Genomic DNA, 13,002 nt, shown 5'->3' on the forward strand with positions numbered 1-13,002 from the left:
TATATATATATATATATATATGCGAGTGTGTGTGCGTGTGTTTATGTTTCTTCGCGCCCCTGTGCGTGTACAGTTTTATGGATGTGTACACTAATCCCCCTTTATTAGTATGTGGCTATTAATATGAACCCCTTATTAATATAGCAGCATTATAAGTACACATTAGAAATTATAATTCTTCTTTACAAGACTTGATCTGCTAACCATGTGTTCAGTTTAGTTCAACTCCCCAAAGACATCTTAATAAAATTATCACGTCTCTAATACATACTCATAGAAAGTTATAGAGAACCTTATCAAGATTAACTTCACTAACAAGCAACAAACATACATGATTGGCTTGATCAAGTACCCAGCTGAAGACAGTAATAAAACATTAATATTCACCCTAATTTTCAAGTAAAGTTTCATTTCCTATTTTTATCTCCACAAAGTTTTCAGTGAAAGTGGATATCAGGAACTGTGATAATATGACACCATTGCTTGAAGCCGTCTCCCGGGGTCACCTTGGAATGATACGGAAGCTGATAGCAAGGGGGGCAGACGTTAATGCTGTCAACAATGAAGGGAGCAATTGTCTGCACCTTGCAGTGAAGAGGACGGTGTTTCATTCTGAGTACCGACCCTTGTGTCTTTTAGACAAGGTAACTTTTAAAACTGTACGTGAATATATATGTGTGTATTTGTGTGTGTGTGTGTTCTTTCTTTACTATTAAGTAATCAAGTCTCCCCTAATAACCCTAGTTTTGTAACTAACAACATTCCCTCTCCTTCCACCCTCAAAGACATAGCTAACTGAAGCTCCTTTTTCACCACTTTATTGCACACCTTCCTTCGTCGACCCCTTCCACACGTTTCTGCCAAATTAGAGATCAGCACATCTTGATGCAGTTATCTTCATCCATATGAATTACATAACCATACCAGTGCAGTCTTCTCTCTTGCGCACAACATCCGATGCCTCATAAACCCAGTTTTTTTCTCAAATCCACTTAATTATGGAAACCTTATTGATCTGTTTGGATATGTCTGTGTGGCGTTGATTTAGTTGTTATGTCTGAAGACATTACTATGTTGTTGGTGTCTTCCTTCCTGGTATAACATACATTATTTGTGGTGTCCTATTTATATATACAATACTTTCCCATAAGTATTTCTCCTGCTATGGCCTGTTGGCTTTTTCAAGCCAGTTGTGTAGATAGGTTCTTGTTCGTTTGTTGTGTTTTATTATTGTGACATTTGTTCCCTTATATTTTGCATATTTGACTTGATGCTATGATGTTTTTATATTGTTTTTTTTTTTTATTAAATATTTTTTGTTATTTGTGATTGACAAGTAAATATTTACTCATTAAGTATCATCAATCTTGATGTTAACCAATAATGTGTGTTTTGCTCAATATAATGATCATAAATATTGTCTTAATGGAGAAAGTAAAGTTAAAAACAAATGGAAATGGAAAATGGATTCGACTAGAAATGATGCAAGAACTCAACAATGTGTAATCAGTTTATCATTGGATAAACAAACTATGTGTAAATGTATATTTGTGTAATCATGTTGTGTGGACGCCCCCAGACAATAAGTAGGCTAGTCCAATACGTATAAATAGTGGACGTGATAGCTAGTCGTAGAAGTGTCGCGTAGAGCGAGCTGGAGCCATCGGTAGACTTGACGTCGAGTTCTTTTAAGTTGAGTCGTTGGAAGGGAGAGTTCGGTAGTTGAATAGAGGTATGTTATTGGCGAAGGCACGCCATCCGAACGTGCGATATAACAAATCCTTTACTCGTTTTTATATATATATATATATATATATATATATTCCATCATTTGTAGTTCTGCACTGAGCTCAAACTAAGCAAGGAAAAGAGGCTCTCTGGTGTGGTGGCTGCTTGTTATCTAGCCAGCAAGGGTGCCGACTTTTACCATAAAAATTACAAGAGTAACGCACCGCTGGACCTCATTGAAAATGGAAATTTGAAAGAAAAATTACGAACATTTTTACTATCACGGTAAGTATACAGTAACAATAACAAAATTCTTTGTGTGTGATCATATTTATATGTTTATCTAGCTTAAATTCTAACAATGCATTATACAATCACTAGTTTCTTGATGAAAGACTATACAATTTCCAGAACATTTTACTATCCAGTTTGCTATACATAGTTCAAGTTGTTATACACCCACTTGATATGGTTGGATGATCTGTTGCACCTTCTTTTATCCTCAGTTCTTTCATCGATATTTCTTGTCAGTCTCAAATAATGAGGCTTCTAACACGTTTATATGGTACTAATACTTCACATGCAGCCCACATGGAATTTAAGATGTGCTGAATGTTAGTGTTGATATCTCAGGGATTGTAAACTTGAGGCCAGTCAGAGCCTTATTCCTGAGCCTGGTATCAGTAAAAGCAAGCAGTTTTGGAGGTTTTTCTTCCTATCCATTAGTGATATGTTGGGAAGATTAGAGTATGATTAGAATCCGACAATTGTAACATGGTAGTGAGACTGATAAATATTTCAGGAGCAGTGGTAAACAGCAGATCAAAAGTGTTGTTACCTCTTGTGGATGAGATGATGATCTAAGACCAGTTTGAAGCTAACGCAAAATCAAGATCATTTGCATTTTGTGACCAGTGAATGGTTTTCCAATCATTATTTGGGGAACTGAAATCACCTGTATGACATTATGTGCATCCATAGACGCAACTCTAAAGATGTCAAAAAGCTGTATACTATGATGGTATTTTGGAGGATTGTAAATGTTATATGTTGCAGAGAAATACCTTTTGCTGTGACTGGTTCAAATCCTCACAGGCAACTACTGAAACGCTCAAGCAAACATAGACCGCCACACCACCTCCATGGTAATTAGAGAGGTCTTTGTGAAACAAAATGTAGCCAGCCATGCTAAAAATACCGTTAAACAGTGAAGAATGTGTCCAATTTTGACAAATGGGATTGGAATCATTATTTTTAATGTAAGATTCAAAATAATGGATTTTGTTGTATAATCTGCGGATATTTTAAAAACAATGATTTGTATTTGGATTTAAATGTGTCATGATTCATAGAAGAGGATTATTGTTCTTGTTTAGTTTTCTGTGGCCTTTCCAGTTTTGCCCAATTTTGGTTCTATATCCTCAGACAAACTTGCATCTCTTTTCCAACTTGTATAAGTCATGCTTCAAGGGAGCTGCAATACGTAATTTCAGGTGTACGTCAGGCGATATGCTAGAACGAATTCAATGAGCAATTTGATTTTCACGTTTGGCCTTATTAGAGTCTTAACAGTATGAAAGTGCTAGAGAAGAAGTTTAATCTAACGAGTCTGGATCCAGGTTGAGAACATGTTTTGGAGGCACACATTTGAAGTGGACAAGTTGTCAAAAAATGTTTGTGGATCAATGAACATGGACTCAGCTATAACTAGGGACAGTTGTGTACACAAGGCAAACCTGAAATGAAATGTTTTGCTAAAACAAACGTCACACATCGACTGGTTAAGGAATTGAAACCACAATGTTACGATCATGAGTTCAACACCTTAGCGACTAGGCCATGTGCCTCACTCTTGTCAGTGTAGTTCCTCATAATATTTTGTACTGTAAACATGGACACAATGTAATATTTGTTACAAATGAATGTTATAAGTGGAATGTGTTTTTATTTTCTTCTGCAGGTGTATGCTTTGTGAAGTAAATGAGGCCACTGTGGAGTTACAACCCTGTGCACATAATGCGGTATGTGGAGAGTGCTACACAATTAAACTTAAAAGATGCCCCAAGTGCAGAACATGTATCAAGAGCAAAAGTAAATTTGGTAAGAATATTAATTGATGATCTGTCTGTGCGTCACATGGAGTTTATGATGTGGAGTCTACTTCATGTTGCTGTGTAGATCCAGGTCTTTCACAATGTGGTAGAGTTACGATAAAGGATCTCCCAGGTGTCTTTTCTCTTTGATAGTATATCCATGAATGCATCCATTAAATATTGTATTTATCCAAGTAGGAAACTTGTCACACATCAAACGAGTACTGTCTGCAACAGATGACTAATACATTTCACTGAAACATAAATGGCGACTACCTGAAATATCAATAAATCTCCAAGGTCTCCTCAGTAAATATCAACGTTTTACATTCAATTGTCCGTCAGCTGCTATAAGTGATTAATGATTTATCGGTATCTTTGAAAACTGATAATTAAGGACAATAATACTTACTATAACATCAGGGCTAACTTTGTAATGTAGGAATTTGAATGATAAAATCTCAATTGAGAGAGTTTACGGGCCAACATTAATAAGTGAGTCTGACTGTTAAATCAGTTGTGTTTGCATGTTGGTAATCGGTAAAATGGAAAAGTTACAACATATTTTACGAAGTTGTCCTACAGAATTTCTTCATGATTTTATCATCTTAAAGACCTCAGATACAGTAGTTTGATTAAATATCAACTCTGTATAAGAATTTTGATCATTAGATTATTTTCATCGCATATTGAAGTAGTATAGAACTGTGAACATAAGTTTATGTTTATACAAAGCATATTTGTTAACATAAAAATACAGATAGAAATAAAATATGAGTTCCCAATGTGACTTGGACACAACTCTGTAACTATATATAATATACATTTGTAACAATGTTTGAATAACATTTACCACCCATATAGAAATTCTTATACTCACACTTGTTGGTTTTTAAATTATATTAATGCTAATAGAGGGAAGCTTTTCAGAGTCTTTTACCTTTTGGTTTTAATTATGACTTGATTATTTAGGTTCAAATCACTTCCTGACGACTGGTCATTGTTAGATGACCAGAAATAGAATTTATTAGTCATTGGCACTGGACCTCGTAATATTTTTGTTTGATTGTTCATGGAGCTACCAACTGTGTTGAGACGCAATCGTATTCATTATAAGGAAGGTCACACACGCTCCTTAGTCAGGTTATATACATTCTATATCGATATCTAGTACCACGGTGGAGGCGCAATGGACCAGTGGTTAGGGAAGCGGACTCGCGGTCGTAGGATCGCAGTTTCGATTCCCAGACCGGGCATTGTGAGTGTATATTGAACAAAAAAGAGCTCCACGTGGCTCCGGCAGGGGGTGGTGACGAACCCTGCTGTACTCTTTCACCACAACTTTCTCTCACTCTTTCTTCCTGTTTCTGTTGTGCCTGTATTTCAAAGGGTCAGCCTTGTCACACTCTGCGTCACGCTGAATCTCCCCGAGAACTACGTTAAGGGTACACGTGTCTGTGGAGTGCTCAGCCACTTGCACCTTGATAAATGAGCTGCGACGTCACTGGTGCCAAGCTGAGTCAGCCTTTGCCTTTCCCTTAGATGACATCGGTGGCATGGAGAGGGGAGGCTAGTATGCATGAGCGACTGCTGGTCTTCCATAAACAACCTTGCCCGGACTTGTGCCTCAGAGGGTAACTTTCTAGGTGCAATCCCATGATCAGTCATGACCTAAGGTGGTCACAAAAACAATTTAGTACCACAATGCCAGGCAGCATGTTATCATATTATTTATGTACCCCGTTAACGTGATAATTAATCAGTTAACATTCAAGATACATACTTCTATGTTGAACTGTAAACTTATTTTGTCAAAGAATTATCTTCCCTCACCTAACATTTTACACCTTGTTACCCTTTATATAATTCTATTGCTTTACTATGTAGAGAACCACATGCCTACAAATGGTATTCTGGACTTCCACAGCTCAGTCAGGGCCAGGTGTAATTTCGTCTTGGCAGACTTACTATCAGTGTGAACACCCTGTCTTTTTTCACTGATTGTAAATCTATCATGACATCCATTAAATATTATCTTTATCAAAATAGAAAATTTTTGTTTGCCGCTGAGAAATTTCATAGATGTGGCATAGATTTAAGAAAGCAAAGAGGAAACTAAGAGAAAACCAGCTTTATCAAGTAAGGATTAAAGGGGTAATTGCAGAATCGTTGGATTATGTACGATGTCTTAATAGACTGAGAGAGGTGGAGGTGGATTTCGGAAGGTTAATCTATTTTTGTAGAAAGTATAAACATAGGCGTAGGAGTGGCTGTGTGGTAAGTAGCTTGTTTACCAGCCACATGGTTCCGGGTTCAGTCCCACTGCGTGGCACCTTGGACAAGTGTCTTCTACTATAGCCTCGGGCCAACCAAAGCCTTATGAGTGGATTTGGTAGACGGAAACTGAAAGAAGCCCGTCGTATATATGTGTTTATATATGTGTGTGTGTGTATGTTTGTGTGTCTGTGTTTGTCCCCCAACATCGCTTGACAACCGGTGCTGGTGTGTTTACGTCCCCATAACTTAGCGGTTCGGTAAAAGAGACCGATAGAATAAGTATTAGGCTTACAAAGAATAAGTCCTGGGGTTGATTTGCTCGACTAAAGGCGGTGCTCCAGTATGGCCGCAGTCAAATGACTGAAACAAGTAAAAGAGTAAAAACAGTATATTTAACAAAACCTTAGTGGTCACCAGTGGAGTATTTATGATAGAAATGTCTGACAGCAACACAATTTACGCTTTAAGAAAGATTAAAACAAAAACACTTTTACTCCATATTGTAAAACTTATAAATATTTATTTCAGATAGTTTAAAGATGGAGGAAAATCACTTCCATAGCACGGCAAAGATATTGTCTGTTAAACAGCAACAAGTTGGTAAGTATAAAATAACTGTACTTAATTAATCTCAGCAAAATTTACTTCACCTAAGCATATTTTATATGTCGGAATGGCTGCAAATAGGTTCCATTCCTAATTGCCAACAGAAAAGTTGGCTGTATTATAATTCTAATTAAAGATATTACTGATTTTTAATAAAATTTCCAGCAAGGTAAAATTGATAAATTAGAAAATATAATAGAGTTAATGTTGTCATTTGGAACACAAAACTAATAATTGTTGTTGTTTAAGGGTAAACGTGTGCCTTAATGACAACGTTTTTGTTTTACATTTTCACTAATTTCACTAACGTTGTTGTTGCCTCGGTGGATGTCTCTCAAAATCTGACAGACTTACAATGATATGTGTTTCAAGTGTGAACACCCAATACTTTTTCACTGACAGTAAATCTATCGTTACATCCACTAAACATCGTCTTTATCCGAGTTAAAGACAATATTTTGTTGTTGAGACAAGCATTGTTTGTCTCTCTCTTTATGATAGATACTGGCTGCAAGATACAATAAATTATATCGTCCTCATTGAATAGGTGGTCACTGTCCATGTCAGTTCTTATTAACAGTTACTGCCCACCTTCATTGGCTGAGGAACATATTTCATTAAAACATTTCAGCTTTTCTCTTGTATTATGCCCTTCCTAACATCAACCACTTTATAAAGGGTCCTTGGAACATTTTATTCTGCTCAACAAAATTAAACGTTGAGCATCTTATGCAATGAGATATCAAATTCGTTGATAGAAGGGAAGTAAACAGATTAGAGAGAAGGTACATAAGAAGCCTTATGTGGTTATTAGGAAGCTGTTTGCAGATGCTAATAGCAGCAGGCTAACATGCATTGAAGATCAACTGAACAAACATATACAAACGACCTACAATGACCCAAAGCGAGATCAACCATTACCACTCAGCGACAGTTTGAAATGCACAACGAAACCAGGAATCAAATCTCAGCTTGGAGATTACAGCAAGAAACAAGTATATAGCTGAGTGAAGAAGGCAAGACCAAACTGTGACCCTAGAGGTAACGGTGTACCGTATAAAGCGTAAAATATTGTATTCATTTTATGTTATAAGCTTTACCTAATACTAAGAGAGTTGTAGTATAAAGGTTAACTGATTGATGACCAAAGCAAGGCAGAAGGAGTTTACTTACCAAAGTAATTTGATGCAGAACTGATTCACCAGTTTCAACCTTGAATGTAGATGGCAAGATATACATGGGTGTATTTTATAAGGCATCAGCTATACATCTACAAAATAATGACTATGTGATTGAAAGTACCCAGAAGACTGGAATTTCTGGCATTCTTGGGTGTGGGAATCTTACGTTATCAATCTGGGATACGATACGAAACAGACAGAAGAATAAAAAGGGATTTGCATGTTGTATCTTGATCTGGTTAATGGTTATTGTTCTGTACCACACAAATTGTTGATGGAAGCGATAGACTTCTTTTATATATGAAAACCGATTAAGGATCTGAAAAGGAGTTGCTATAGCAATTTCAAGAAGTGGCTCAGGACAGAAGATTTCACAACAGACTGTCATCGTCTTAAAATTGGAATTGCTGTAGGTTGCACAATATCAGTCATTTAGCTTGTGCTTGTTATGGAGATGTTACTGATATCAGAAGAAAAGGATGACATAACAATATTAACAACGTTAGTGGATGACATAACAATATTAACGTTAGTGGATGACATAACAATATTAACAACAGACCACAAGGATATCCAAATAGATCTGGATAAAACGGATTAAGTAATTACTTGGTTAAGAATGCGGTTTAAAGCAAATAAGTATTGCAGTCTATCAGTTGTCAGCGGTCATCAGAAGCTTGTGCGGTTCAAAAGAACGGGCGAAACCACGCCCAAAGTTAAAGAGAAACCTGTAAAACGTTTAGAACAGTGGTTCACTACCTCATTGTCCAGTAAGAATAAAGGTGTTTAGATCACGGATGGATTAACAGCAATAGATAATTGAAAACTACTGGACAAATACCAGATTTGATGCTTACAGTTTGGTCTGTATCCCCCGTCATGCTTATATGCATTGTTCAGATATTTTTCCATTGCAATAATGTGTAGATGAACGCTGATATGTAGTTGCGCAAGTGTACAATGTTTAAGGACACATTTTGTCCCTTTTCTGTTTCTCATGTGTAGAACTAATAATTGCTAAACTGAAAAAGTATCCGCTTTAGTTAAGGAGTCTTCAAATATTTCTCTAAGTGAATGATATTCTAGTGAATTGCGATGTGTGCGATAAAATTAAAGGTTAGTAGCAGCAACCTTTAGGAAATCAAGTAGGCTTATGTTTATCCAACTTGAAATGGTGTGTCATGTGGTAGACCTAAATATTGAACTGTTACATGGTACCACTGCAGAAAGTATGAAAATGTTGACCAAAAGCACTGTGGTTAGCAGTTGACCATAGATGTGTAGAAAGTCACGTAATGATGAAATAATATTATTAATAAAGAGAAAGAAATTCTACTATAAATTGTTAAATTTGGAAATATTTATTTCAGTGATTCCAGAGCTGAATAAGAAGGATCTTCTGATGGTGGCAAAGAGGTTAGGAGGTAAATGGCAGAGAGCGGGTGAGTAGAAGATAACAGCATCTAAGTGATTTTAATAAGTTTTACTTCGCCTTGGCATGTTTTGTTTGTCAAAACGATCGAGAACGGGTTCCATTCCTACTTCGCAATTGAAAGGCTGTATTTATTGTAGTTCCGTAGGCCCAGGTAAACGTATAGTCCTCTCTCTAAACAAGCTCCATTGTTGATTATATTTATGAGTGGATTGAACTTAGTACTTGTAAGATAATGAAGCATTCACTAATTATAAAATAATTATCCTAACAGAAGTTATAAACTCAACTTGATTTTGTTTCCGAATTGAAATCATTTTATACTTCGTTACATTATAAATGTCGTATGGAAAGGTATGAACATCACAATATCCCATTTCCCCTTGTCTAAAAGTGTAACAACATAAAATATCATCTATACAATGTTTTCATTATTTACAGCAATGGCTTGTCCCTTTCTATGGTACCTATTCACATATAGGTAGACCAAACCATTGAGAGATATCTTTACCAGAAACATAGAGCGGTGCTGGGGACTAGATTTGATCCTTTCATTCCTGACTTAAGAAGTCATGACAATATCCTCTCAGTCTGCTGATAGAAATGATTTATCTAAATTAAGAGAGGACATCATTTATGACATCGGTCAACTTGTTATACCTCTGGTATTGAGATAAAATGTACCAGTCATATATTCATACACTGGGGTAAACTCAGTTCACAAACAACGGTTCATTATTACTATTGTCTTACACTCATTTTGTATGCCATACAAAAATAAGAGGAATGACTAGCAAATGTGGATTCCTATATGCTAGAAATAGATGATCAATTTCTACACTCATTAATAAATTTTAAACTCATTTTGTATGCGTTACACGACTTCTCTCACAGCTGTTGTTCTTTGTCAGATTTAACTCCTCGTTTTCTTCTATTTGTGTCTCCTAGCATTTCTTTATCCAAAGTTTATCTTCCGTACTCCTCCCATATTTGTACCACTTCTCTTGTGTACTATTTCTGATCCTTCTAAAACCTAGTTTGTCTTCCAGCTTATCTGTTCCCTGTATGCATTCTCACACATTAACATTACACTTCTAGTGAAGTATGCTCACTCCATTTCTTGCCAGTTTTCATACATCCTCCACATCCGATGCAATATTTCACTTTACAAACACACATCATACAACCTCCATTTTCAAACAAAATCCCTATGTTGCTAGTAGTCATGTACATTTTCCCCTTATTTTTTTTCGAAATACTTTACTACATACACATCCTTCCTCTACATCAACCTGCCAGTGATCCTTCTGCGCCTATTATTTAAAATGGGTACACATAGAATTTTTATTCACTCTTTGTTCCTGCATATCAAATATGGTAACTTCCCAGATGATGTAGATATTAGTGAATGCAGTGATTCCTTTAGGACCCAAGTGTCATATGTGTATGGTGTAGACGTTCGTGACTTTTGTCTTAATTCCTGCAAACTAAAACTTTTCTCATTGCCTGGTTTACTTTAAGACTTCTCCATAATTGAAATTTCTCTAAATTGTGGCCTTGATCCATTAAAAGAGACTCTTATTATGAGTCATGACCCTATTAAAATTAAGCTGGTGTCTTCTATAATATTTGATGTGTACCTAATAGTGTTATATTTTGTACTTTGTGTCAATGAGATCATTCTGGTATCTTGTTGGTTTTAACTGGTCCATAAGTGGTGCATAATATTACTAGTATTGTTTGATAGTCCATTTTCCACTTTCTAGATACATCGAAATGTTGATAATTTATAAGTATTAATTAGTCAGAGGAGGCGAGGCATCACATATGATTATTTCCGGCATTGCTCATCAGATGGTTTTCAGTGCCTTCCTTAAAAAATAAATGGGGATCAAACATTATTTATTAAAATTTCTTCATCTTCATTCCTTCTATAAACCTCCTTCTTATTATTGTCAACATCTTGAGAAATAGAGAACAATGGCTTATTTCTTTCAGGTTTCTTAACTATCTTTTCTTCCTCTATTGGTATAGTTTGTTTTTGTTATATTTATAACAAACTACGTTCCACATATTTTATATTATTATTAATTGTATTGCAATTTGTTTCTTCTTGTATCTTTTGCAGGTATTTTCTTGGAAATTGAGACTTACCAACTGGATGTTATCAAACACGACAATCCTAATGATACTGTAGAACAGAGCTTCCAGATGTTGTACAGGTGGTTTACAAGTTGTGATCCAGACACGCGTACAACCAAAACATTAAGAGAAGCTCTTGAGGAAGCCGAATGTTTCGATGCACTCAAATGTCTATCATCAGAAGAAAAGTAACTTTCTGTGTAAATGTTGTTGTTTAGTCTCAGATCAACCAAATGGAGACCTGTAATCAAATGCCCTCAATCCTGGACCACCCTGCCTTTTCCCCAAGTATAGAGAACCCAGAACCACATTGTCCAGTATGTCCTTCTTTATGTGTGAAATGCAGTGGATTTGGCTACTAATTCTATCAGATCTATCAACCACAAAAAGACCACTTCACTGGTTTGACCTCTTTGTTAGAAATTAACTTTTGAAATAAAGATGAACTTTGAGATGTTCATGTGTTGTTGTTGTTGTTTAAACACTTCCATCGTTATAAAGACAGTTTTAATATCCTCTGATATATTAATAGTTATCTACATTCATTTATAACCAGAGCAGAATGTCGGGTATATGTAGATGTCTTTTCTGTATATATACCATATAGAGATAGCATTTATATATAATATATTATGTATTTAGGTTGTTTGTCTTTTTTTTTTTGTTGTTGTTGGTTTTGGCATATTGAGGTTTATGGCAAGTCTTTCTGAAGACGGGGTGGTTGAATAAAAATTCAACTTTTTCGGAGTGTAATATACGATATTTTTATTTTGTATTCTAGCTTTAGGGTCGTCGTTATTTACTAATTACTGCAATTTTTTAAGCAAAAAATGCAACTTTACATATGAAAATAAATCCAAAAATTTAAAATTTGATTTTAAAAATCTGTGCTGAAAAACCCTGTCATATTAAAATTATTTTAATTCCATATGATTGTGGATAAGCCAGATTTTTCAAATAACTTCACATAAAGGAAGAGCGCATCTCTTTCCCTACAATATTTATTTTCATACTAAGGCAGCGAGCTGGCAGAAACGTTAGCACGTTGAGGTGTCTTCTGTTCACGTTGAGGTGTCTTCTGTTCACGTTGAGGTGTGTTCTGTTAAGAACGTAAAGAGTACAAATAGAGCTCGTTCACCCTTAGAATTCCCAAATAGCCGGTAGCATTCTTATGGTATGCTGCCAATTCTAGTCTTAGGTATTCCTTGTGTGTGAAAATAAAAAGTAAAAAGTAAAAGAGTCAAAAGGAAGAGTAAATACGGTTAAGCAGCTTTTGGATCTTTTTTAAAACGGGGGCCACATTTTTCATTAACGAAACACTTTGAAACTTGGAACACTGGTAGAATGTGTCATATAAAACATCTTTTTCTCTTAGTCTTCTTTAAAAAAAAAGAAATCCCTAAGTTATTCCATGTTAAAGTTGTCGTATTTCTGTAATTTCAACCAATCACTGACGTCCATTCAGCCGATATACATTAAGTGCCGACTACATAAACAAACGATTCTGAAAGAATTCTATTGGTGATAAAATTATTATTTCCTT

General features: G+C 35.6%; 1 protein-coding gene across 1 annotated transcript in view; it reads left to right on the forward strand.

Moving 5' to 3' along the window:
• Positions 1-11,917, forward strand: part of LOC106868083 (E3 ubiquitin-protein ligase MIB2) — a 14,682-nt gene extending 2,765 nt beyond the window's left edge. Inside the window, exons 3-8 of the mRNA XM_014913198.2 lie at positions 435-644; positions 1,838-2,013; positions 3,689-3,828; positions 6,627-6,698; positions 9,256-9,327; positions 11,446-11,917. Of these exons, the coding sequence (XP_014768684.2) occupies positions 435-644; positions 1,838-2,013; positions 3,689-3,828; positions 6,627-6,698; positions 9,256-9,327; positions 11,446-11,651 (876 nt within the window). The 3' untranslated portion in view covers positions 11,652-11,917. The remainder of the gene's footprint in view (positions 1-434; positions 645-1,837; positions 2,014-3,688; positions 3,829-6,626; positions 6,699-9,255; positions 9,328-11,445) is intronic.
• The last annotated feature ends 1,085 nt before the right edge of the window (positions 11,918-13,002 follow it).

This window comes from Octopus bimaculoides, chromosome 29, assembly GCF_001194135.2.
Source record: "Octopus bimaculoides isolate UCB-OBI-ISO-001 chromosome 29, ASM119413v2, whole genome shotgun sequence".
In the NCBI taxonomy this organism is placed as follows: domain Eukaryota; kingdom Metazoa; phylum Mollusca; class Cephalopoda; order Octopoda; family Octopodidae; genus Octopus; species Octopus bimaculoides.